This window comes from Trachemys scripta, chromosome 2 (genome assembly GCF_013100865.1).
Source record: "Trachemys scripta elegans isolate TJP31775 chromosome 2, CAS_Tse_1.0, whole genome shotgun sequence".
Lineage (NCBI taxonomy): Eukaryota > Metazoa > Chordata > Testudines > Emydidae > Trachemys > Trachemys scripta.
This window is the reverse complement of record NC_048299.1, coordinates 171,122,164-171,148,708: the sequence shown is the minus strand read 5'-3', so window position 1 is coordinate 171,148,708 and position 26,545 is coordinate 171,122,164. Positions and strand designations below refer to the sequence as shown.

Sequence of the window (26,545 nt, the reverse complement as noted above, 5' to 3'; positions counted from 1 at the left end):
AGCAAAACCAGGCGAGGAGGCGACAGCAGCGCGGTGACGAGAGTGATGAGGAAATAGACATGGACATAGACTTCTCACAAAGTATGGGGTCCAGCAATGTGCACATCATGGTGTTAATGGGGCAGGTTCATGCCGTGGAACGCCGGTTCTCAGCCCGGAAAACAAGCACAGACTGGTGGGACCACATAGTGTTGCAGGTCTGGGATGATTCCCAGTGGCTGCAAAACTTTCGCATGCGTAAGGGCACTTTCATGGAACTTTGTGACTTGCTTTCCCCTGCCCTGACGTGCCAGAATACCAAGATGAGAGCAGCCCTCACAGTTGAGAAGCGAGTGGCGATAGCCCTGTGGAAGCTTGCAACGCCAGACAGCTACTGGTCAGTCGGGCATCAATTTGGAGTGGGCAAATCTACTGTGGGGGCTGCTGTGATCCAAGTAGCCAACGCAATCAAAGAGCTGCTGATATCAAGGGTAGTGACTCTGGGAAATGTGCAGGTCATAGTGGATGGCTTTGCTGCAATGGGATTCCCTAACTGTGGTGGGGCGATAGATGGAACCCATATCCCTACCTTGGCACCGGAGCACCAGCCAGCGAGTACATAAACCGAAAGGGGTACTTTTCAATGCTGCTGCAAGCCCTGGTAGATCACAAGGGACGTTTCACTAACATCAACGTGGGATGGCCGGGAAAGGTACATGACACTCGCATCTTCAGGAACTCTGGTCTGTTTCAAAAGCTGCAGGAAGGGACTTTCTTCCCAGACCAGAAAATAACCATTGGGGATGTTGAAATGCCTATAGTTATCCTTGGGGACCCAGCCTACCCCTTAATGCCATGGCTCATGAAGTCATACACAGCAGCCTGGACAGTAGTCAGGACCTGTTCAACTATAGGCTGAGCAAGTGCAGAATGGTGGTAGAATGTGCATTTGGACGCGTTTAAAAGCGCGCTGGCACAGTTTACTGACTCGGATGGACCTCAGCAAAACCAATATTCCCATTGTTATTACTGCTTGATGTGCGCTCCACAATATCTGTGAGAGTAAGGGGGAGACATTTATGGCGGGGTGGGAGGTTGAGGCAAATTACCTGGCCGCTGATTACGCACTGCCAGACATCAGGGTGGTTAGAAGAGCACAGCAGGGCGCGATGTGCATCAGAGAAGCTTTGAAAACCAGTTTCATGACTGGCCAGGCTACGGTGTGAAAGTTCTGTTTGTTTCTCCTTGATGAAACCCTCCCGGGTTCACTCTACTTCCCTGTAAGCTAACCACCCTCCCCTCTCCCCTTCGATCACCGCTTGCAGAGGCAATATAGTCATTGTTACTTCACATTCATGCATTCTTTATTAATTCATCACACAAATAGGGGGATAACTGCCAAGGTAGCCCAGGATGGGTGGGGGAGGAGGGAAGCGCCAAGTGGTGTGGGGGAGGAGGCAAGGACAAGGCCACATTGCACTTTAAAACTTATTGAAGGACAGCCTTTTGTTGCTTGGGCAATCCTCTGGGGTGGAGTGGCTGGGTGGCCAGAGGCCCCCCCACCACATTCTTGGGCTTCTGGGGAGTGAGGAGGCTATGGAACATGGGGAGGAGGGCTGTTGGTTACACAGAGCCTGTAGCGGCGGTCTGTGCTCCTGCTGCCTTTTCTGCAGCTCAATCATATGCTGGAGCATATCAGTTTGATGCTCCAGCAGTCGGAGCATCGACTCTTGCCTTCTGTCAGCAATCTGACGCCACCTATACTCTTCAGCCCGCCACTTACTCTCTTCAGCCCGCGATTCAGCCCACCACCTCTCCTCGCGTTCATATTGTGCTTTCCTGCACTCTGACATAGTCTGCCTCCACACATTCTGCTGTGCTCTGTCAGTGTGGGAGGACATCTGTAGCTCCGAGAACATGTCATCCCGAGTGCGTTTTTTTCACCTTCTAATCTTCGCTAGCCTCTGCAAAGGAGAAACATTTGCAGCTGGTGGGGGGAAAGGGAGATTGGTAGTTAAAAAGACACATTTTAGAGAACAATAGGATCACTCTTTCCCGTTAAACTTTGCTGTTCAGATTACACAGCACATGTGCTTTCATTACAAGGTCGCATTTTGCCTCTTATTTATATTGAGGGCCTGCTGGTTTGGTGTGAGAGATCACTCACGCAATGCCAGGCAACAGAATTCGGCTTGCAGGCAGCCATGGTAAGCCACAGTCTTTTGGCTTCTTTAACCTTCTAATATATGGGAACGGTTTCAAACAGCAGCGCCCTCATTTCCCATACCAAGCAGCCATTGGGTTGACCATTTAAAATGGGTTGGCAATTTAAAAGGAGGGGCTGCGGTTTGCAGGTTAGCATGCAGCACAAACCCAAATACCCCCCCCCCAGACACACACACATGCAATTCTCTGGGATGATCACTTCACCCCTCCCCCCACCGCATGGCTAACAGCGGGGAACATTTCTGTTCAGCCGCACAGCCAAACAGCTGAGCAGGAACTGGCACCTCTGAATGTCCCCTTAATAAAAGCACCCTATTTCAACCAGGTGAGCATGAATGATATCACTCTCCTGAGGATAACATAGAGAGATAAGAAATGGATGTTGTCTGAATACCAGTAAACAATGGGACCATACGCTGCCATGCTTTGTTATGCAATGATTCCATACTACGTGCTACTGGCCTGGCGTGGTAAAGTGTCCTACCATGGCGGACGGAATAAGGCAGCCCTCCCCATAAACCTTTTGCAAAGGCTTTGGGTGTACATCCAGGAGAGCTTTATGGAGATGTCCCTGGAGGATTTCCGCTCCATCTCCATACACATTAACAGACTTTTCCAGTAGCTGTACTGGCCACGAATGCCAGGGCAAATTAATCATTAAACGTGCTTTCTTTTAAACCAGGTCTAATATTTACAAAGGTACCCTCACCAGCGATCCCTTGTCAGCCCTCAGGGTCCAGGAACATGTCTTGGGTGGGTTCGGGGGTTACTGGCTCCAGGTCCAGGGTGAAAAACGTACCCTAGCTGTTGGGGAAACCGGTTTCTCCACTTCCTTGCTGTGAGCTATCTTCAAGCTATTCATCATCATCTTCCTCATCCCCAAAACCCGCTTCTGTGTTGCGTGATTCTCCATTGACGGAGTCAAAGCACAGGGTTGGGGTAGTGGTGGCTGCACCCCCTAGCATGGCATGCAGCTCAGTGTAGAAGTGGCATGTCTGCAGCTCTGCCCCGGACCTTCCGTTTGCGTCTCTGGTTTTGTGGTAGGCTTGCCTTAGCTCCTTAACTTTCAGGCGGCACTGCTGTCCTCTGTCTTTCACCCTGTTATGGCCTCTGTCCTTCAAGCCCTTTGAGACTTTTTCTAATGTTTTGGCATTTCATTTACTGCAACGGAGTTCAGCTAGCACGGATTCGTCTCCCCATATGGTGAGCAGATCCCGTACCTCCTGTTCGGTCCATGCTGGAGCTCTTTTGCGATCCTGGGACTCCATCATGGTCACCTCTGCTGATGAGATCTGCACTCACCTGCACCTTGCCATGCTGGCCAAACAGGAAATGAGATTCAAAAGTTCGCGGGCCTTTTCCTGTCTACCTGGCCAGTGCATCTGAGTTGAGAGCGCAGTCCAGAGCGGTCACAATGCAGCACTCTGGGATAGCTCCCGGAGACCAATACCGTCGAATTGCTTCCACACTACCCCAAATTCGACCCAGCAAGGCCAATTTCAGTGCTAATCCCCTCGTCGGAGGTGGAATAAAGAAATCGATTTAAAGAGCCCTTTAAGTCGAAAAAAAGGGCTTCGTCGTGTGGACGGGTCCAGGCTTAAATCGAGGTAACACTGCATAGGCACCTTCACACTCTAAACAGTACTCCAAGGCTTGGGACAAATAGTACCCTCCCCATGGACACTGCCTCCATATCCGAATGAACCTACACACTGTCCCTACTAGGGTGACTGAGACCCTTACTTCAGACCTTATAATCCAAGAGGATCTGAACTAGACTTAGAGCAGGGGTCACATCAGAGGGAAGAGCCACAGTCCCTTCAGGAGCACTGTGAGGAAGAGGAATAGCCCACGCAGCCAGAACTGCTTCATCCATCTGTGGCTTTCTCTTCCTCATTTCCCAATGAGGGAGTGACACTGGCCTTGCTGTTGCCTTTCGGATGATTTCAAGCAATTTCAGGACAACCTCAGTATTCTCTCCAAATCCCCCTAGAGGAAGTTCAGAACCCTTCTCACAAGCTTCTGGACATCCTCCAGTTAGCAGTCCTAGCAAGGTGGTGTGTCCTGTTAATGAAACCATATTGTAACCTGCCAAAACAGTTTGCCATACTCTCAGCTACTTGTACTCCGACCTCCGAGATGGCAGGAAAAAAGATATTTTGTTCAATCTAAGGGGTCATGATTTTTGTTTTCCCACCTTACAACAAACTCTTTGGCAGTCCAGGCTGCTGCTGAATGCAGCAGATTGAACCCGCGTAGGTCAACACTTTCTGACAAGGAAGCCAAGGAACTGGACCTCCTGGGAAGGAAAATTTTCCCTTCTGCTAACCTACAATTTCACACAGTGAATAATCAGGCACTTGCATCCAAATATAACTTTGTTAACTATATCAAATGAATAGAGTTTACAAACAAGTTCCTCCAGGCATTCTGGTCTCAATTTTCAAGAAATCCTCGATGAAGGCTAGCTCATTGCTAAGTCCTCCTTTCAGGCGTCGCTAGAGGCAGTAGACACAACCCCTCACTCCATGGAGACTTTGGTTGTCATGATGCAGGCATTGTGGCTTCACTCCTTTGGGTTCTCCAAGGAAGTTCAAGCTACAGTGGAGGACTGGGAAAACAACTGATTGAGTGAAAAGATGGATGAGTTGTCACACATATTTAAAGACTCTCGGGAAACCCTCTGCTCCTTGAGAATATACCTCCTGGCTCCACAATGGAAGTATGTCACACTTCCTTCCTATAGGCAATGCCCAGTTCTCAATCCTTCTACCAGAAGAGGACCTATAGACCTCCCAGGAAGTGTCAGAGGGTACACCGAAGCAGACAAAATGCCCCACGGTCACTTCCAGCTCACTTCCAACCTTTCACCAAGAAATCATTTTGATGGGACTTCTCAGAGCTGCCGACCAGTCTCCCCACTGCTGGATATCCCCACCTCTTTTGGTGGCCATCTGGCTCATTTTCACTCAATGTGTCAACACATCATGTTGGACAGATGGACTCTAGATATCATCTCCTCTGGCTTCTCTATAGAATTCCTTTCCATCCCCGCTCCGAAACCTCCTTTCTCAAAAAGCATTGCTTGTGAGTCACTCACAGTTAGTACCCGTTGGAACCACCACTTGAAGAAGAAAGAAAGGTTAATTGCCTATTGTAACTGGAGTTCTTTGCAATATATGGCCCCTATAGGTATTCCATGTCTTACCCTCCTTCCCCTCTGCTCAGATTCTTTCCTAGAGTGATTCATGGGAGAGAAGGAACTGGAGAGACAGTTGGTCCATGCTTCCCCTTATGCTCTTGGTTTGGAGAATAAGGAGGTGCAGGACACAGGTGCAGACCAATGGACACTGCTATTGAAGAATCTTCACATTTTTGACACATGGAGTGCGTGCGCACCCACAGTGAGAACCCATTGGGACCATTCATCTTGAAGAACCCCAGTTAATATTAGGTAAATAACCTTTCTTTCCCTCACACCAGCTGTGTAACCACTGTCCAGTTTGTTACAGATGTCATGGCACAGGGCAGTTTGTTCTTAAAGGATCATAAAAAAAATAATAATTCTCCCCTTCCCACAAATAGGAAATAGACTAAAAGTTCTGCTGTGATATGACAATTACTTCAGCTGTTTATACTTTAAAACTTTTCAACAGTACAGATAATTGTCTTTGACCTTAGCCTTGTAATCACTTTTTTTATTTGTATCACAAAGGTTACTATCTAGCACCCGACTAGCCAAATGAAATGTATGGCTTGATTAAGGATCTCTTTTGTCAGTAATTTGTGCCTAATGTTTTTAGCTTTCCCACGGGCTGTTATAGAAAATGGTAAATCTGGTTTAAATGAAACCTGATACTGTTAATGGTTTAATAGCAGCTGCCACAGGGTTATGGCATTTTTCAACAGATGCTTCTGTTTCTTTTTAAGCCTACACAAAGTCTTAGAATATATTTACATAATTAATGTAAAGTACACCTACATAATGACAATATTTATAGTTTTAAGAGATTTCCTTAAATGATCTACCCTCTTTTGCCATCATCCAATCATAATTTATAACCTGAAACGGGAAGGTAAATCTCTATATTGTAAAATAATAATAAATATTCCCCTTTTAAAAAAATTCATGTCATGTAGCATGACTATATACATGTAGCATTTCTCTTACTAACATTTCTGTTATTTGTATGAGAAGAGCCCTTCATCACTCCAGAGACTGAGAAAGAAAAAAACCCCAAAACCTAGTAGCTTGCTTGCTGTCTATGCCTATTATCTGGTCTACCATGCAAGCAAGAACAAAGAATCAATGCCATTATGTTTTTAAAAATGAATGGAAGTTGCTTCATGACACAAGTTTAGCTAAATGTCCTTGGATGATATGTCATTTAAATATGTAGAGTGGACCAGGTACACCAACTATTGAACTTCATCTGAGTGAAAAAATTCATACTAATTTAAAGTATTATGGGCACTATTATTTAGGCGAAGATTTTCAAAAGTTACTGGTGATTTTAGATATCTTCTTTTTTGGGTACCCAACCTGAGATACCTTCAAAGGGCCTGGCTTTCAGAAAGTTCTGAAGATGTGTCACATTGTGCACCCAAAAATTGGGGCACTCAACAACATTGGGCATTCTTGAAAATCTTGTCCTCATCAAAATATATACAGGTGTACAAGGGAGAGAAAGAGGGAACAATGAGCATCTCTTTCTGCCTGGTCTGGAGAGCAGGGGCTGGGTACAATGGGAGTCCTTACACTAAGTGCATACAAGAACTCCACAGAAAAAGTGTTGCCACCACCATTAACCTTCACAAAGGGGGCAGAGATAGGGAGAAGGCACTCAAATACTACAATGATGAGTGCTAATATAAAACTTTAATATATATATAAGAGATGGGGCTCGGGCCCCTGTCCTGTATCATTCAGCAGAACTGGTTAGGAACAAAGGGGAGCAGATGATTTACCCTCTTCCAAATTGGTGTGGTTACCTTTTTCCCCTTGCACTCTCCAGAACCCTGGGTAACATCATGTCTCTCAGAGCTTCTGTTGGGGTACATTACCACCTCTGTACAAAAATAACAGGACATCCATGATGATCCTGAGCCCCTAAAACTGGACAACTGGCAGTGTGTAGTGAGCAGCCATACAGATTTCCCAAGACAGCTATTTCAAAAAAAGGATTATCTTGGTAAAACCAGGACAGGTGGCAACCCTATACATGTGACAATACAACTCCTAGGGTTTTTTGTTTCATTTTTTCTCAAATTAATTAAGGGATGTGGTCCTATTTAACAGGAACAGGATCAAACCTTAAATTACTTCAATAGCATGGTAAAAATTGTGACATAGGATCAGCGTTTCTTTTCTGAACTTGAATTGCTTTACAAAGGAAAAGGATTTAAATATATTTATTACTTCAGGTATATTGCTTCATCCTTAATTTGCAGGTCTTGTCATGGGAACCCAATGCTTTCTGGGGCCCTGGGGCTGAAGTAACCCTTTACATGTCTCCAAGGTGATGAGAACAGATTTGGCTAGCCCATGAAACATTAGAATTGCAATTACCAGTCTGTTGATGGGGTGGGACTTTACTACCCCAAAGTCCTTAATGACTCCTACTCTGGGACTCAGATGCCTCATTAGATGGGCTCTCCATTTTTGTTTGAGGGAGTAGGCTGCAGCTCACTTGCCTACCAATATCATTCCCATGAGTGGGTTGGGAGGAGTTTATGAATCCACCCTTTAGACTGAGGCAGTCTTTACTTAGTGGATACCATGGAGATGTCAGAATAGATGAATTCTCCAAAGCCACATAGGCCAAGAGCCACACAGAATAGGTCCTTGAAGGGAATTTGAGTAGGCCCTATCAGAGTCCCGCAGGAGAATTAGGGCTTACTTAGATTCAACAGTTGGTTAGTTTTTTAAATGTTCTTTTGACTCTATTAGCTTGCATTTGATAGTAATGAAAGCTTTTCTATGCTTATTAAAAAAAACAGATAAAAAGCATGCAGGAAAACACACATTATAGCATGAATAAAATATACAACACTGCACTTTTGATCAGAGAGATGGTGGAAATAATTCAGATGTGTGACTGAGGTGTTCTTCAGTGTGTTACACTAGATCATATGTATGAAGTTTGTTAGACTTAGTCTGAGACAGAGAAACTGTTTCTCTGATCATAACTAATACTTTCTTTCCCTTTATCTCTTGTTAGGTTCTGCCTGCTAGAAAGGAGGTGAAACCAGGCATGATACTCCTCTTTGAACTCTTTCTTCTTCATGAGACCAATACTTACATCGACCGTGTTGTAGGATGGGGCGCTTTTCCTTTATGTGATAATAATTTCAACACTTTACAGGGGAAGTTTAAATGCCCTTTTCTCAGAGGCCATTATGATTCAAAATTTGACCGCTTCAAAAAAATTGAAAATTTGATTTCATTGGATTTAGACCACTGGTTGTGCAACCTCTATTTTCAGGTTTGTAACCTTAGGCCTGCCATATGCCCCTCCAGTTTGCCTTGGACACACCTAAAGCCAGTGTTATCTTAAAGCAGGGTAAAGGGTAATGACAATAAATTGAATACATTTCCAGGAATACGAGTTTATATTGAAGAAGTATCTTTGATAAGGAAGCTAGGTAAAGGAGGAAATACTGGACGGAGTGGGGGCAATTGTGAAGAAAGAAGTGTTTGGGAGGATGGGAGCTTTCCAGAATCCTAAAGCCAGCATTGTTAACTTCTAGAGTTTATGGCTGCTCTGCCCTGGAGTTCAGACTACAGGGATGTCAATAGCAGAGGTCACCAAGGGCATGGCTACTCTTGCAGATGTAGAGCGTTGTGAGTTAAACCATTCCTCAGAGACCACAGCAGGGAAAGCGCTGCAGTGTGTTCACACTGTCAGCTGCAAGCGCACGGTGTGGCCACATTTGTGGCATTTGCAGTGGCATTGGGAGCAGTGCATTATAGGCAGCTATCCCACAGAGCACCTCTTCTCATTCTGGTGCTGAAGCTTGTGGGAAGGGGGTGGGAAGTGCGGGGCATTCTGGGTCCTGTCCCAACGCTAGGCTTGCAGCATCAATCAGCTGTTTGGCGCCGCAAGCCTGGGAGGGGAGGAGAATTAGAGTGGGGGCGACGTGCTCGGGGAGGAGGCGGAGTAGAGGTGAGCTGGGGTGGGGAGCTGCTGCATGGCTCCCGGGGGGGGCAGCTGCCGCTGGGCGGGGGCACCTCGGGGTGGGGTGGGGTGGGGAGCTGTCGCAGGGCTGGGAGGGGGGACGCAAGGTGCACCAGCCCTACATCCCAGCAATCCCTGTGCTTCAGTCCACATTTGATGCCACCTTTCACTGTTTTTTGTACTGCGTGCTCTGTCTTCCCTTTCAGTCTGTGGGAATGGATCCCACTGCTGAGGAATATGCTGATGGGTCTTGCCAGCACGTCACGAATTGCAGTCGAGTTACTCCTTAAGCTACAAACTGACAGTGAGTGTCCTAGGATGATGTCGACTCACATAACGCATATGACACGAGCAGTGGCGAAGCCAGGTTTTAGCAGCAGGGGGAGTGAACAAATAAAAACAGGCGCCACCCGCCACCACGAAGAAAAAAGAAGAAAAAAGAAAAAGAAAAACCCCGACTGACCCAGAGTGGCTGAAGGATCCGCCACCAAAGTGCCGCTGAAGACCGGGAGTGGACTCGGAGCGGCTGAAGGACCCGCTGCCGAAGTGCCACCGAAGACCCGGAGCACCACCGGGTGAGTTAAAGTGCCGCTGAAGACCCAGAGCACCGCCGGGTGAGTAAAGATTAAAGATTAAAAAGGTGCCACTTTTCTGCTCAGTGGGAGTGGACGCTCCCCCTGCTCCCCTCCAGCTGCGCTACTGGACATGAGATTCATGGACATGCTCACTACTGTGGAATGCCGCTTTTGGGCTCAGGAAACAAGCACTGAGTGGTGGAATCACATTGTCATGCAAGTCTGGGATGACGAATAGTGGCTGCAGAACTTGCGGATGAGAAAAGCCACTTTCATGGGACTGTGTGCTGAGCTCGCCCTCACCCTGCGGTGCAAGGATACGAGATTGAGAGCTGCCCTGCCAGTGGAGAAGCGGGTAGCTATTGCAGTCTGGAAGCTGGCAACTCCTGACAGCTACCAATCAGTTGCTAACCAGTTTGGAATGGGAAAGTCAACCATTGGAATTGTGTTGATGCAAGTTTGCAGGGCCATTAATTGCATCCTGCTCAGAAGAACCATGACTCTGGGTAATGTGCATGATGTTTTGGCTGGCTTTGCACAAATGGGTTTCCCCAACTGCAAAGAGGCGATAGATGGAACGCATATTCCAATTCTGGCACTAGCCCACCTAGCCTCCGAGTATGTTAATCGGAAGAGATATTTCTCTATGGTTCTTCCGGTGCTTGTGGATCACTGTGGGCATTTCATTGACATTAACACAGGCTGGTCTGGAAAGGTGCATGATGCACACATCTTTTTGAACACAGGACTGTTCAGGAAGCTGCAAGCTGGGACTTTCTTCCCAGACCATTTCACCGTAGGGGAAGTCGAAATGCCCATTGTGATACTTGGAGACCCCGCTTACCCGTTAATGCTGTGGCTCATTAAACCCTACACAGGGAGCCTTGACAGCAGCAAGGAGCGGTTCAACAATAGGCTGAGCCGGTGCAGAATGACTGTGGAGTGTGCTTTCGGCTATTTAAAGGGCGGCTGGCACTGTCTGTATGGGAAGCTGGACCTGGCCGATGACAACATCCCCACGGTTATATCCGTGTGCTGTACCCTCCGTAACATTTGTGAAGGGAGGGGTGAAAGATTCACTCAGGCATGGATCTCGGAGGTTCAACAGCTGGAGGCTGAATTTGAACAACCAGAGAGCTGGGCTATTAGAGGTGCCCAGCACGGGTCTGCAAGGATTAGGGATGCTTCGAGGGAGCAATTTGAGGCTGAAAGCCACCACTAATGTTTGGGTGCCCTGCACAGGAGTAAAGTGCAGTGGTTCCAATGTTAGTAGGAATCTGTTTGCTACGTATGATGCACTGACTTGCAGTGCATGTTGCTTTCATGGGCTACGGTGTCTTTTACTTAATGCAATAATAAAGAATGTTTACAAAGCCAAAAAACAGAAAGGGCATAACACATCTATGCTGTGTGGGACGAGGGAAGGGGGTAGGGTGGGGAACAGGACCATCATAGATTTGCGTATGTCCTGTTATCATACTCAGCCTTCCTGCCGGAGTACTGTGCAATGAGTGTTGCACTTCAGGCTGGCTACAATGCATGGTGATAGGGGTTGAGTGCAGTAGGTAAGGGTCGTAGTTTGCAGGGCTGGATGGTGAAACTACATGTGTTGGAGGCAGCTGGTGGCAATAAGAACCCAGATGTTGGGGAAAGTGGGTTGGAGGGAACATGGGGGCACAAGGGAAAGAGTTTTGGGACAAGGGCTTCAGGGGCAGGTGGGCATGGAAGTGCTCCACCTGCATTGCTACGAACACATGTATCAAGTCCGCTTGGCGCTCCATGATGCTTAGCAGCTGCTCCGTGCTTTGGTGCCGGCGATCCGCATTCTGCTGGCCGACCCTCCTTTCAGTCTTCTGCCACTCCTGCACTTTTTGATTTTCATTAAGGGACTGTTGCATGACTTCGTGCAGCATGTCCTCTGCTTTTTCTCATCCGCTTCCTGATTCTTTGGAGTCTTTCGGCCATTGATAACAAGGACGGCTGGGATCTCAAGATTGCATCTGTAAAGCCAAAATGCAGCACTTAACAGAGTCAGCGTTGTTCACACCAGACAGAGCAAGTATGATTCGGCCATACTTAAAGACAAGCACAGTGTACACAATAGCAGAAATTGCCCCTCCCAAAGCGAGCTCACATAACCCACAGGCGCCCCAAAACAGTGAGTAAGCACAGGGGCAAGGGGACTGATTGTTTCACGGCCATACTGTCCTCTGATGTTCTGTGCCTTGGGGAGAGCCAACAGCTGCAGGGGGCCCCTATACTGAACACTGTCCCCACATTGTCCACATGAGTTCGTCCTGGAAGATATCTCACTGCTGAGGGTGACCTGGGAAGCAAGGGAGGCTCTTCTACTACAATGCAGCTTCTGCCCTGGCCCATATGCAGCTTGCCTGTGTGCAGCAATGGTCCCCCCGCCTTACTGGGACAAGGAGCACAGTAGCTCTGCCAAGGAACCTGCGCAAGCGCATTGCCCAGCTTCTGCATGAGACCTTTGAAGAAATCACTGAGGCCGATTACTGTGATGTGAGAGAGCACATCAACTCCCTATTCCGCATCTAGGCATGCATGCAGCCCTAACTCTCCTGACCCCAAGAGCCTGCACCGAACAACTTAATTCCCAAAATAAAAGCTGCTTACCGGGCACCTCCTCTGGTGTTTGTCCTGTCGCAGGCACCGGCCGCTGCGACTGGCTACCTTCCTCCTGACTTGAGAACAGCTCCTGGCTGCATGCATCTAGGGATGCCAGGCTGTCTCCCTCCTCCTCTGCACCCTCGCTCCTGCTCCTGCTTTCCTCCTCCTCCTCCTCCTACCTTGTTGAACTTGGCTCTGAAGTGTCCATGGTGGTCTTCAGAATGGAGGTGGGGTCGCCCCCAAGTATTGCGACCAGCTCTTTGTAGAAATGGCAGGTCATGGGGGCAGCACCAGAGCGGCTGTTTGCCTTGCGCGCTTTGCGGTACGCATTCCGCAGCTCCTTCACTTTAACCCTGCACTGCAGTGCGTCCCGGTCATGGCCTCTTTCCATCATGTCCCTTGATATCTGCCCGAAGGTATCGTAATTCCTACTGCTGGAGCGCAGCTGGGACTGGACAGCTTCCTCCCCCCAACACTGATGAGGTCCAGCACCTCACCATTGCTCCATATTGGGGATCGCCTGGTGCATAGAGGCATGGTCACCTGGAAATATTCACTGAGAGCACTCCACGCCTTGCTGAGCAAACAGAAAGGGGATTTTCAAAATTCCCAGAGAATTTAAAGGGTGGGTCTGACGGTTGGTCACCTGAGGGCAGGGCAATAGAGTTCAAAGTGATGACCAGAGTGACTAGAACAGGCATTGTGGGACACTTCTGGAGGCCGATCAGAGCACATTAATAGACCAGGGCATCCACACTGGCGCCTCGGCGCTCCAGCCAGGACACAGCAAGCATTATGCTTCTCATGGAGGTGGATTACCAGGAGCGCTCCAGCCGTGGAGTCCAGGCGCTCTACATGCCTTGCCAGTGAGAACGCGTCATGAGTTAGGGTGCCCGGAGCTGCTTTAATGCGCTCTAACTCGCAAGTGTAGCCATTCCCAAAGTGCTGTGCTGTTACTCCTCTGAGTGGATACTGCAGATGAGAGCTAAAAGGTTCCTAATTTGTGTTAACTTAGTCTTCCTGAAACAGCACTTCATTGATGCAAACTGGGACAAGGACTAAGTTTATGAATTAACGTGAACTAGGAACTTTTTACTTTGTGCCTGCAGCGTCCACTCAGGAGAGTTACAGCACAGCACTTTGGTGTGCACTGCTATTCATGCCCTTGTAGGGCAGTGTAGACAAGCCTTAAGAACAGTGTAAGAATAAAGATGTCTTGATTTTGTGGAATGCTGAACCATTCAGATAACAGATTTCTCTTTTACTAGATTATTAAACTACCATGGTATTCAGATGAGCAGAAGACGTACGAGACATGTCTCCAGCTCTCACCTGAATTTCTTGCTTATTCGAACATTACTGAGAAGAATGGAGATTCAGACAAGATAAAAATATCTGGACCACAAGATGATGGATTCAGAAGTTCATGTCTACATCCAGGCACTCGCTCAAAATGCTCCTTAGCATCTTTTCAAGGTTGGTTGGCCATTACTTTTCTTGCTAAATTAGTATCACCCAGAAATCTTCTTGTTAGGTAATATAGATCAGTATGTATTATAGGTGGCACTGTAGCAACCCCTATAATTGTGGCTCAGGGCAGTTTGGGCTGACCCACTGGGTCTGAGCCCAGAAGGCTGGGTCTGAGTCTCCACCAAAGCCACAACATCCATCCTGCTACTGTTTGCACACTAGCTCAATAGCGCTGACATGAGTCTGTCTACCTGGGCTGCAAGGCTTGCTCCCAGCTGCAGTGTAGACAGACCCATTGAGTCTTCCGAAGCAGCCTCGCTGACCATAAGAACTTAAGAATGGTCAGACCAAAGGTCCATCTAGCTCAGTATCCTGCTTTCCAACAGTGGCCAATACCAGGTGCTTCAGAGGGAATGAACGGAACAGGCAAGCATCAAGTGATCCATCCCCTGTCATCCACACCCAGCTTCTGGCAGACAGAGACTAAGGACACTCATAGCATGGGATTGAATCCCTGACCATCCTGGCTAATACCCTTTGATGGACCTATCCTCCATGAAGTTATCTAGTTTTTTTTCGACCAGACAGCAGACTTTCCTGACGGTGGCCCACCCAAATAGATCCTGCTCCTCCTCCATAAAGACAAGCACGAGAAGGGTGCCAAAGCACTCTGCTGTATGGCTGATTTTCTATGTAAGCACGTGGGAGGTGGCTGCAGAGATCAAAGATCATCTTCTTCTTTTGGCAGGCAGGCACTTCCCCATGTCGCCTCCGTTAATTAGCTGGAGGCTGCAGCTCAACAATAGCTTGTGCTTTCCGTTTGTGTCTTGTGTGTCTCTTAATCATTAAAGGGTTTGGTTCTTGAACACAAAGTTGCCTTAGTTGTTTGAGAACAGAAAAAGAAGTGTGGGAAGTTGGAAGACTTGGGTGCAGGACAGAGAGGAAGTCGGGAGTCGGAAAAGATGACAATCTGCACATAAGCCAGAGTCAATTTGTGCAGAATACCAAGAGGTTTAGATTTGAAGAGTGAGGTGAAAAGAAGCCAGTAGGAGCATTTGAGGAAGCAGCTGACATGGAGCAATGGGCAAGGAAGATGAGTTTTGTAGGATAGTTGCCAACTATTATTATTGGGCCACTTTAGAGCCCAGCAGAACTTGTACTGTGGCCCCCGTAGGGATTTATATGGCCTGTGGTATCTGCAGCTGAGAGTGCTTAGACTTATACTAAGTAGGGGAGTAAGACCTCTTCACATAATACATATGCAGTTGCCACCATCCAGAGGCAGACACCTACTCAAGTATGGCATTTGGGTGTGGTATCCAAGATGTACTGCCCCAAGTAATTTATAATTTAGCAAGTAAACCTAGAAACTGGCAAATAATTAACAAACCAAGATCATCCCCACCATTGTTATTTCTTCATCTCATGTACATATACACACTGAAAAAAATGTGCAAGTGGCCAGGTGCCATCATGAGAAACATGCGTGCGCGCACACACACACACGCACACACACACAAAATATGTCACAAGCTTATCAAAAAAGTTTTGAATGATGTAAGTTTTGAGAACTACAGAGTAGCATTAGTGCATGTGCTGTTCCGTACATAGATCTCGGAAGCAGGCTGATAAGCTGATTGTGGGAGAGCTGTATTCTCCAGCCTGTGTAGATTTCACAACCACAATCTCCAGGAATAATTTTCTACATTGTTTATATTTATTTATTTTTCTTGGAGCCTTCTTTAAAGATATTATTAGCTGTTAATAACCCCCATGGGTTTGTTTTCTAATGTATCTGTGCAGTGCTACAGTATGCTGTTTCTGCTGGTGATATGTTGCTAAGAGATTTAATAATGGGTAAACAAACACAACATGTGGTAATCCATTTCAAATTAAAAGTTTATTAAATGCTAGCTTGATGACTTTCTGGCTATTTACAATTAAAGGAGCAAACCTTAGGGAACTGGAGATCACGTGGTGAAAATCATGACTCCAACATTTCCAACAGAAAAATGTGTTTATGATCTGCGGCAAGCTGTCGCACATTGATATGCGCTATAAATACTGTATTATATCTGTTAAGCTGCAAAGAGCTATGTTCAAGTGACATGAAGGTTGAGACACAAGCCAGAAAAAGCGAGAACATTCTAAATGTAAGACCAATGCTCTGTCTTTAACTCACTCCACTGTGGTAGTCTAAATAGTGAGTGATCTTACAAAGCTGTACCATATGTGCTGCTGCAATATAGAAACAAAATAGGGCAGGTTAAGAGAAGGCATTTTATCCTTAATGCTGATTTTTTTCTTGCTTTTAAAAAGTAAAGTCAAAAACCTTCACATCACTGCCACTAGTTGAGGGCTACGTTGTGCTTATTTTATGCACAGTCATGTATTGAGGTTTGTGCATGGGGGAGCTCAGGTGCGGGGGATTGCACTTCAGGGAATGACAATTCTTCCCAGAGCTCCCTTGGGTGCATAGGGTGTTTACCGGCTACACTGTGCTAATGACTCCACTGGTGTGTCCCTCCATCCTGTTTCACAGACCAGTGTGGAGGGGTGATAGTGCTACCGCCCTGCCTTCTCCCTACCCCTTTTGGGTTCTGGTCATTGTTCGGAGTCGTAGAGGAAGCAGACTCTCTACTCCCATGAGTTTTAAGTATTGCCTTGTTGAGAAAAGTTCTTGCCACTGTTTGCTTTATACTGTTTGGCATCTTGCCTTCCCAAAGGGAAGCATTAAGAATCTCTGTCAAAAATGGACCAAAAACCTCTCCAGGGGCTTTCATTAGCCATGAAGGGCATGTGTTTGTTGTACGTAATGGAGGATGACCACAGCTCTTTTAGCAAAACGTCATCTAGGAAAATTGGATTAAACTGCCAGCAAAGTTGGTGCACTTATTCCCTCCCGCTCTGAAGCCTTTCTTTCAGAATTGGCCTAACTGGCCTTGTTCTGACTGACTTACTCTTCTAAATAGATTAAAACTTCTTCATAGATGAGAATCTCCCTAGAAAATTATACATTCGGCACAAACAGAACATCATCTTTCAGAGCCCATTCTGACTCACATCGAAGTCAATAGCGAGACTCCCAGTGATTTCAATGGCAGTAGGGGCTTTGATTTGTGAAAAAGACCTTCTTATCTCATTTGTGCTTAAAGGTGTCCCATGAGGGGCAGATCTTTCACCCTCACTAAAGTAATATAATATTTTAAGGGTTATATGAGTCATTTTTGTATTTGTTCTCAAGCTCACGCGCCTTTTGATCTTTGACTCAAACTCAGGTAGGTAATTTCACTGTGCATTTGTTATGCCATAAACAGCACTCTTTCAGATGTTTCTCACCCATCGCTGTACCACTCCTCTCTGTTAAAATATGGAAGCTTATTTTGTACACAGTGTGATAGATGAGCAAACAAAACAGCTTTAAAACCAGATATGCATTGATTCCCTCTCTATTCTGACATTTAGAATAAAATTTTGCCTTTTGTGGTTCCTGAATTGCATTAGGGTAATGCTACTAATTTTTTATTATTATTGCCATGTAACATTTGTATCGTGGTGGTACCTAGAGACCTCTGTCAAGTTGAGGCCCCATATGCTAGGTGTCGCACCAACATATAATAAGGCTAGTCCCTACCCTCAAAGAACAAATAGTTTAGATCACAGGACCTAACAGGTGGGTGAAAAAACAACTGAGGGGAGGGATCAGGGTACCAAAAATAATAGGGCTGTTTTGACACAGAATAGCATTTGTGCAATTCTTAACCAAGCAATAGCAATATTCACTGTTCTCCCTACTTGGCTAGCTGTTATCAGATTGTAGGATTTTTTCAGTTAGATTACTTCAGGTTTACACCAGCAAAACAGAGCAGAATGTGGCCTGTTGTGTACATAACCCTGGATGCTGCCATAACATAGATGCTATTATTTCATAAACCTAATGGATCTATGAGTCCCAACAACGCCTGCACTGTGGGATCTATGAACTGCAACTGACACCAGTGTTTGCTTATTTTGGGGGGTTTGGTTTTTTGTTTGTTTTCCCGGTGGTACGGCCTGTGGTCAAATCTGTAGTCTGTTTCCCCCCTCTAAACAATCCTCTCCATTTTTAAATACCTCTGAATGCTCTCTTGATAAAGAACTGTGTGCATCATTTTGAAATCACCATTGGTGGGATTTTGTGGCTCCCATGAAACTCTGTAAAATCTGGTGTACAATCCCTGGGGAACACACCATTTTCTAAATTCCAACAGTCTGAGTGCAGGACTGAGTCTTGTCTAGCCTATATTTGGAATGTGAACACATCAGCCAGTTCAAAGGGATTCATTCACAGCTGTGCAAAACTCAGTAGTTTCAGATCGCAAGATTCAACAGAACTGTTTGTAGTGTTCACACCTTTATAGGGCTCATGGCTTCTCACTCAGGGGTATTGCTTTGAGTTTAGAAATGGGCTGAAACCCAGAACTCAAAATGGAACTCCCCTGAAAATACCATCCTGTGGTTTCTAACCAAAACCATAAGCCAGGCTACACACTAGAAATTCAGTCCAGGTCTGTTGAAAATTTCATTGATATTCATGAACATTGAGGTGAACCTGGCTTTGATCTTGGGTTCATAACAAAATGTCACAATAGGCCTGATCCAAAGCCCATTAAGTCAGTACTATAGAAAGACTCCCACTGACCTGTGTAGTCTTTGGACCAGTCTCCCCCTCCCCCCCCACACACACCATGAAAGTTGCATGCAGCTCTACTAGCTATCTATAATTTTTTCCTTTCTCAAAAGTTCACACTTTTTTTCCTTAAGATTGAAAAAACAACAACCACAAAATCCTTTCAAAACTATTTTAAAGACACCTGTTTTCACCCCTGTGCAATGAACAAATAGCTAGCTTATTTTTCTAACTCATTTTTTGTTTGAAAATCCAGCTATCAAGCCTGGCAGCTTGTGTGCCACATGTATCAACTGGAGAAAAGTTGAAACAGCTGAATTTTTTTTTTTAATTCCCCAAACTGTGGTTTATAATGGGGATATATGTTATACGTAGGTACCATTTTCATGTATATCATTTATCATTTAATATTATAATGGCGAGAGCTTTTCAACCTTTCTTTTCTTTGCCTCCCTCCTCAGCTGTTGAAGATAACATTACTTTGTACCATTCAGCATCAGTAAATAATTGTGAAACTCACTAGAATTGTAAAGTTTTAAAGAGTTGTGGAGGTCTTTAATTGTAAATTACTTTTGACAGGACTGCTATGCAAAGACCTGGCTCATCCCAAAGTGATGCTAGTTGGCAAGCCCTTACTGCTCCCTGGGCAAAGAAACATGTGGAAGGAATTGTTCTTTTACATTTCACAGCTTGTCATTTCCTCTGCAGGGCAACCTTTGACCTCTTGGAGAGATCCTGACACCCATAAGGGAAGTATTCCCACTGTTGTAAAGGAAGTGGGAAAACAGTTTAATGCTGTGAAAGGAAGGGAAGAGTGTGTGTCAAAAGAAACTGGGAGGAAAAGAGAAGAGTTGAGTTTAAAATGTTTTCAGCAGGTTAGACTTTCTATCGCATTATCTAATTTACTAAACGTTTGGAAACAGACCTGCTTACATTTGTTTTTAAAAAATCCCTCAAAACTCTCAATGATATCACCTCTCAATTATTTCACTAGGCAGAGGAGGCAATGGATGAGTTTAAATTAAAAGTGAAGGATCAAAAGAAGCCTCAACAAAAAGGTACAAATGTGGTTTGCTTCTCTGTTTAAAATATATCAGTAGGCCAAATGTGTTAGTAATTACAAGGTGTGTGTGGAGTGCACTGACAACATCTGATTATGTTGGGTATTTCTGTGACATTTTTACATCCTTTCATTTTATTTGGTCATTTATATTCATGGGTCACTATGTTCTTTTTTCTCTCCTGCACCAGTATTCCTGGCAATGTCCCTTGTTCACTGAGCTGAATAAACATATATGTGTGTGCATGTCCATATTCATATTGGGCAGTGGTTTTTCATTGGGATGGAGGACTATCCATAAAGGCAAGGAAGTTGTGTGTTACATTATCGCATTTTATTCCAAGTAAAAAATCATTGGCAGGAAGGTAGATAAGTGAGCGAAGCAAAGATGGGATGCAAAAGCCAATCTGCAAATAATTGCATGAATGAAAATCTCGTCTGTGTGTTCAGGAGAAGGCATTATAATCTTTTACTTTAGGAAGGCAACACTCATTCCCTGCCCTCACCCCTCGAAAACCATTAGAGCAATCCGGCCCCACAACATCTTTGTTATTCCAGTCAGAAACCAGTAGGATTAAAAATTGATATTTGTGTGAGTGGCAAAAGTTTCTGTTGGAGAGGTGACATGTATACTTACAGTTGACTTATGAAGCAATGGTGAAGAGACCGAGGGCTTTCATCATAGCATTCCTCACTATACTGCTGCTGTGGTACTTTGGCTTCTTACATGCTGCTTGTTTCTGTTTTACTGTTACATACTGATGTAAAAGTAATTACATGGGGAAAAAAACCCAACAAGCTACTTCCATTAATAATTCCTTGCAGGCATCATTTTAAAGGGAACAAAGTGACACTTTTGAGATGAAGAATATTTGTCCTTCTTGCTTTGTAGCCAGGGGTCCCACACAGGTAGGGTCTCAGATGGCTGAACCAGGCTGTTTCCTTCTCTTTCTCTCCCAATCCACTCCTCGTATGTTCAAGATTGGATTAATTCATACAAATAGGGGCAAATTCTGCATACACTAACAATTTACAACACTAATTGAAATTCTTCTGTTTTTTATATGCTTGCAACCCCATTGATTTCCCTCACTGTGTTGTAGAAGCAGGATTTGTCTATATTGCATGATCTGTTCTATTACTCAAGTAATAACTTACCTTAGGTAGTCACTTCCACGTCTTTTGTCCCACTCCTGGGTGTCATGCTTCTAAAATCCATGCCTCCAGAACTGAAAGAACAGTTGTGGAAACCAGAAGACGCTGGGCCTGATCCTTCTCCGACTCACACCAATGTAAATCAGGAGTAACTCAATTAAAAAGTCAGTGGAGTTAAACTGGTGTAAAATGAGCATAAGTAAAATCAGAATTGGGTCATATGTAGAGCTGGGCAAAACTTTTTGCAAAACACGTTTTTCTTAAGTGAAATATGCAGATTCGATGACACCAAAACATTTTCAAATTCATGCTGATTTTGCTGACTTGTTTGTTTAGAAAAGAAAGCTTCAAAAATCAGAAAAATCAAAATATTTTGCTTTATCATTTTCTAAACAAAACATTCTGATTTTTTTGGTTCAAAATGACTGTTTGTTTCAAAACTTCCTTTACTTTTATTTTTAAAAATTCAAAAATGTTGAAAAACGCTCAAAACCTCAGCAATATGTTTGTTTTGTCAAAATGAAATATTTAGTTATACCCCAAAACCAAAATTTTGATCAACTTTTCAATGTGCCAAACATTTTGAATATTTTTGTTTTCCATCCAGCCAAAAACTATTTTTATTCAACTTTTCAAAATTACCAATGAACTGAAAAATCAGTTTTTCACCCAGCTCTAGTCATATGGAGAGCAAGCATTTTCTAGCTGAGGACCATCCTGTTTCTTTTTTTCCATATTTTTAACTTTCAAAGCTGTTCCTCATAATACTGTGTATCTTGACTGTTTTGCTTGCATCAAGTAAGTCACCTTTGTTTTTCTCATCTTATATCTTTCATAGAGGTAAAAGTGTGTAATAGTCACCTCAATTTTAATCAACTGTATCTTCTGTTGGGACAGTCCCTGATTTGATTCACTGCACAGATTCCCTGCACACCTCTCAGCAGCATGAGAGCTTACACTGTTAGGTCTTCAAGAGAAACCCTCAGATTGGAACTCCCAACTAGAAAGTGGAATACTAGTCACAGGAGATTCCTGACTCACTCAACCCAGAGGGTAACATCCATCAAGCACAGCACATTGTGTGCAGATGGGAGTGAAGGATGTACTGCTTCCAACAGGGAATAAGGAATCAAAATATTTCTTTCGTTACCAAGGCTTATCCATAGGCATCTCCTCCTGGAGGCATGGGGTACAGCTGATGCCCGATATGCATGACTAAACAGCAAAATCATTTTAGCTTTGACCCTCTCTTCCCTTTCCACCCCAGTTTTTAAAATGTGGATCTCCATGCATGCTGAGGAACTTGATATAGGTGAAGTACACTTTGTGTCCCAAATTGGGTGTGAGATGTGTAAATTTAAACTGGCTCTTCAGTACTTTATATCACCGAGATCAGAGATTGCCCCCCAGCATTATGAAGGTCTAGAAATTAACTTTGTCTGACTATTCCTCTCTGAGTCCAGGTGTTACTATTAACATGTCCAGTCTACATTGTCAGCGAAAAAGTGTCATCAGTTCATTTTTTCACTTATTCAAATGTACACCATTACTTTTATTCTGGAATCTGCTAGAGTTCTTAGTAAGAGCACTTGGTCATAGATTTATAATAGTGTGGCTGAAATATATTTTTTACTGTCTTAATCAGAGCCTAGCAAAATTGTACTTCTCCAACTTCGAACATGTATTTTTGAGAACATAGACATTTCACATCAGCAGTTGAACTTTAGCATAGTGGTAATATTTGTCCTTGCTAATTCTATTTTGTGTTATGTTCTCTTCTTCAAATTGTTCATATATATTGGGAACTGTATTGTGTGCCCCTAACTGTCAGGAGCAAAATGTATTTTGAGTCAATTTACTGAGTCACTGCTAAGTGGTATATCTGGAAAAAGTTGACACCTTTGACATTTTCTAAAATAGCAAAAATAACAGTATTTAAGGGCATGATTTATGGATGCTGTGTGTCAAAAGAATTTCTGTGTTATTATGGTTTGCAGTATAACTGTTCCAACTATTTCAAGCATCAAATTGCTGATATGGTGACTAATTAGTGCTTTATTAGTGTTTTTGTGGTCAATTATAAAGTGTTATAAAAAAGCAAAATGCAGTTTAATAAAGAAGAGCTGTGCAATTCTTGTTGTTTCCTTCTTGGAGCTACTTTGTTTGTGCGTGGAAGAATTTTTTTTACATAGCTCAGTTTTTATAAGACACATTTCCCTCCAGTAACTAAGAACAACTTCTATGATTAAAAAGTAGACTGGAGCCTTTAGATGTCTTTCTGATTGCTGGCCTCTATTAAAAACTTCTTAAAATAATAGATAGATTTAATTCCTCAAGCCAAAGAAAAATTATATCATCTTAAGTATTTTCCATATTTATTATATTGATTTGACTTGGCTGCAGAAAAAAAAAAAGGAAGCAAAATCTCTTGTATTGCAAGTTTTAAATGTACCAGGCTAAGGTTTACTTAATTAGAACCTCCAGGCAACAAAGGAGCCCTTTTTTAAATTCTGTGAATCTTAATATGCTAAATAATGCAAAGCTTCGACTCTTCAAGCATGAGACACACATCTGGCAGCTTAACATTTAAATTACAGGAAAAAAAAACACTTCAGTTGTAATTTTCATGAAGAAAAGAATGGGAAATGTATTACAACTAAATTTAATTTCTTTTTAGATTTTTCATCCTGTCTAATTGCAAGCATTTTGCCGTCTTTCCCTTTATTTATTTATTTTTATACAATTTTTTTTCTTTGCATTTTCTTGATCTTTAATTTGAGCTGCTTCTCACTGTTTCAGCCACTGAAGAATTACACTGTGTTTTTACTTAGCAAAAATTGTTCAGAGGAATCTATCTTAGGTTAAAATAATGAGCTCACTGGTACAGAAAATAAAGAGAAGAATGGAATTTCAAAGCCTCACAAATAAAATACAACAGGCACGAGACATGACTAAACAACAATTTTGAGTTGGTTCCAACTCCAAGTTTTAATTTTTTAATATTATTGTTTTCTTTATTTTGCTATTTTCTGGCTGTTTTTATGCAAAAGTAATTACTTCCTTTTTTTCTTCATATTTCTCCAAAGAACATTGACAAAATGTTAATTATTTCTGCAAAGTTCATTTGGTAAACCATTAAAATATGGCAAATTAAAACATTAGCACAACAAAGAAAAAAACAATAATTCCAAGTGTGTAGTCTGGAAATATATATTATCATCCCCCATATACACTTTTAGTTTATGTTTATATGTGTGTGTAATATATGCAGAGTACTCATAATATACCATCTATATCATGATATAGTGTATGTGTGTGTATGTATGTTCATAGTTTGTGTGTGTGTATGTATGTACATACACACAAACTATGAACATACATACACACACATACACTATATCATGATATAGATGGTACACACAAACACACTATGGGACAGGTTCTTAATGGATGTAAGTTGTCATAGGTGACTTCAGTGGAACTATGACAATTTACAATACGTGGATCTGATCATATACATCATGAGCTCTGTGGGTGTGTGTAAATATATAAAACTCTATACACACACAAACACACGTACATCTGCATGTGCAAATAAATTACTATGTAAGTGCAGCGTATGTATACACTGAGCTCTCAAACACACTTGACTAGCCACTACTGGTTGACAATAGGAGTAACTGAAAAAATGTAAAAATAATAACTAAGCATATCATTTGTCTGCCCTGGTTGTGTTGTGTCTTTCCAGTTTCACCCCTAACTTCTCCCCTTCTCACCAGTGCTCAGAGTAATGTGGTTGGAGATTTTTGTTCACATCGCTGGTCACTGCATATGCCACCATGTTACATTCAAGCCCTTTAGCAGTGATGCTAAGCAACTGTTGTTACGTGAATGCTGGCGCTTTGGATCTACTTTCAGTGGCACTCAGCAGGTAGCAGAATTGAGCCCATGGTTTACACAACAAAGTAACCAACATTCTTTATACTGAAGAAATAAATCTGGTGTTATTTAAAGTTTCCTGCACTATTATTGTACTTGTGTCCTTTATTTTTAGCTATCCAAGGTACTTATATGGCCCCTGTTACCATAGTATCACACTGTTCAATGCATTTATCCTCACAATGCCCCACTGAGAAGGGAAGCTTCTCCCCCTTTTATCCCCATTTTACACATGGGGAATTGAGGCACAGAGTGGTCAAGTGACTTGCCCAAGGTTACACAGGAAGTCTGTGGTGGAGCATGGAATTGAACATGGGTTGCCTAGGTTCTGGGCTAGCATGCTAACTAGTTCCCCTCCATTTCAGGACTTTTTCTTATATGAAATGATATATGTGGTTTTTTGCTTACAGGAAGTTATCCTTGTCAAGTTATCTCAAGTGGTTCACATAAATATTATGATTTGGTCCCAATGAAAGAAGACCAAGGTATCTCTTACAAGGTAAGGACAATGTTATGCTCTTCTTTAAGGTGCACATACCATTCTCTTATTACTAAATAAAGTTTATCAGAAAACATTTGCTGATACAGGTAATAGGTATTTTGGTCTTCTAAGTAGGTTTTCCTGTGCACAAGGGAAAGGAAAGCAGCTGATATTCCAATATGCCAGTAAACCTTTATGGCTCAGAACACACCTTTTCCTGAGCTGCTAAAGACTGGCTAAATCAATCAGTGTATAAGTTACCTTCCCCTCTTTGAAGTAGTATTAGATTTTTATTTTCTTTGCTGATTTTGCTCTGCTGTTACAAGTTATTGGCTCTAGTTACTTCAGCTTCTACCTGTTCTCTGCAGAGGATAATTTTTTTTTAAGTTATTGTTGTGGATCAGACTATAGCTACCACAACACCCATATGATCAGTGGAATTCTTATGGGGAAAACTGAGGCACAGGGTGAAATGACTTATCACCCAAGAGGCCAGTGGGAATGGAACACAGGTTTGCCTGAGTTCCAGTGCTGTGATCTATCCACTAGACAACACTGTCTCCCTTTACTTTAATTTGACTTTATTCATATCTGATCTAAACAGGTCAGTTCAAGAGAGGAACAGATGCAAAAGAGTTCTCCTCCTTTTATTCCAGGGATCACCATTTTACTCTTTTTGAAACCTTCCTCTTTTAAGGTTTGATCAAGATTCTGCCTTATGGGTGTTTGCCCTCTTCTAGGGCCATGTGTTCTGGTCTCTTCTGAATTAATTTCTTTGTCACTGAGGTAGTCCCTGAGTGTCAATGTCTTCCACATGTTTTATCTTCATACAAAGGGCCTGAGAGTTGTACTTTCATGTGCATTCATCTTGACACCTCATAAAGTGTGTACCAGGCATTTTTGTCTTATTTTGTATCCATAAGTTTCAAGTCCCTCTTTCTTTGCATGCAAGTGTCCAAAGGCACGAATAAGGGAAAACAACCATACTGTCAGATAAGAGGGGATCCCTCTGAAAGAAAGAGCACCTGTGGTATCAGACATGCTGACACTGTCATTTTCTAATTGCTTGGCCAAGGATCTGATCAACTTGTGAATAGGCACAATGCCATTTAAACACATGGGCACACATTGCCATGAAACCACACACGAGTCTCACATGCATAGTCTCAGGGCAGAATATAC

General features: G+C 43.5%; 1 protein-coding gene across 1 annotated transcript in view; it reads left to right on the top strand.

The window, feature by feature from the left end:
• Positions 1-26,545, top strand: part of OFCC1 (orofacial cleft 1 candidate 1) — a 249,983-nt gene that overhangs the window by 69,864 nt on the left and 153,574 nt on the right. The window contains exons 11-16 of the mRNA XM_034759559.1: positions 8,427-8,690; positions 13,858-14,065; positions 19,437-19,603; positions 19,723-19,786; positions 25,293-25,381; positions 25,968-26,060. Of these exons, the coding sequence (XP_034615450.1) occupies positions 8,427-8,690; positions 13,858-14,065; positions 19,437-19,603; positions 19,723-19,786; positions 25,293-25,381; positions 25,968-26,060 (885 nt within the window). The remainder of the gene's footprint in view (positions 1-8,426; positions 8,691-13,857; positions 14,066-19,436; positions 19,604-19,722; positions 19,787-25,292; positions 25,382-25,967; positions 26,061-26,545) is intronic.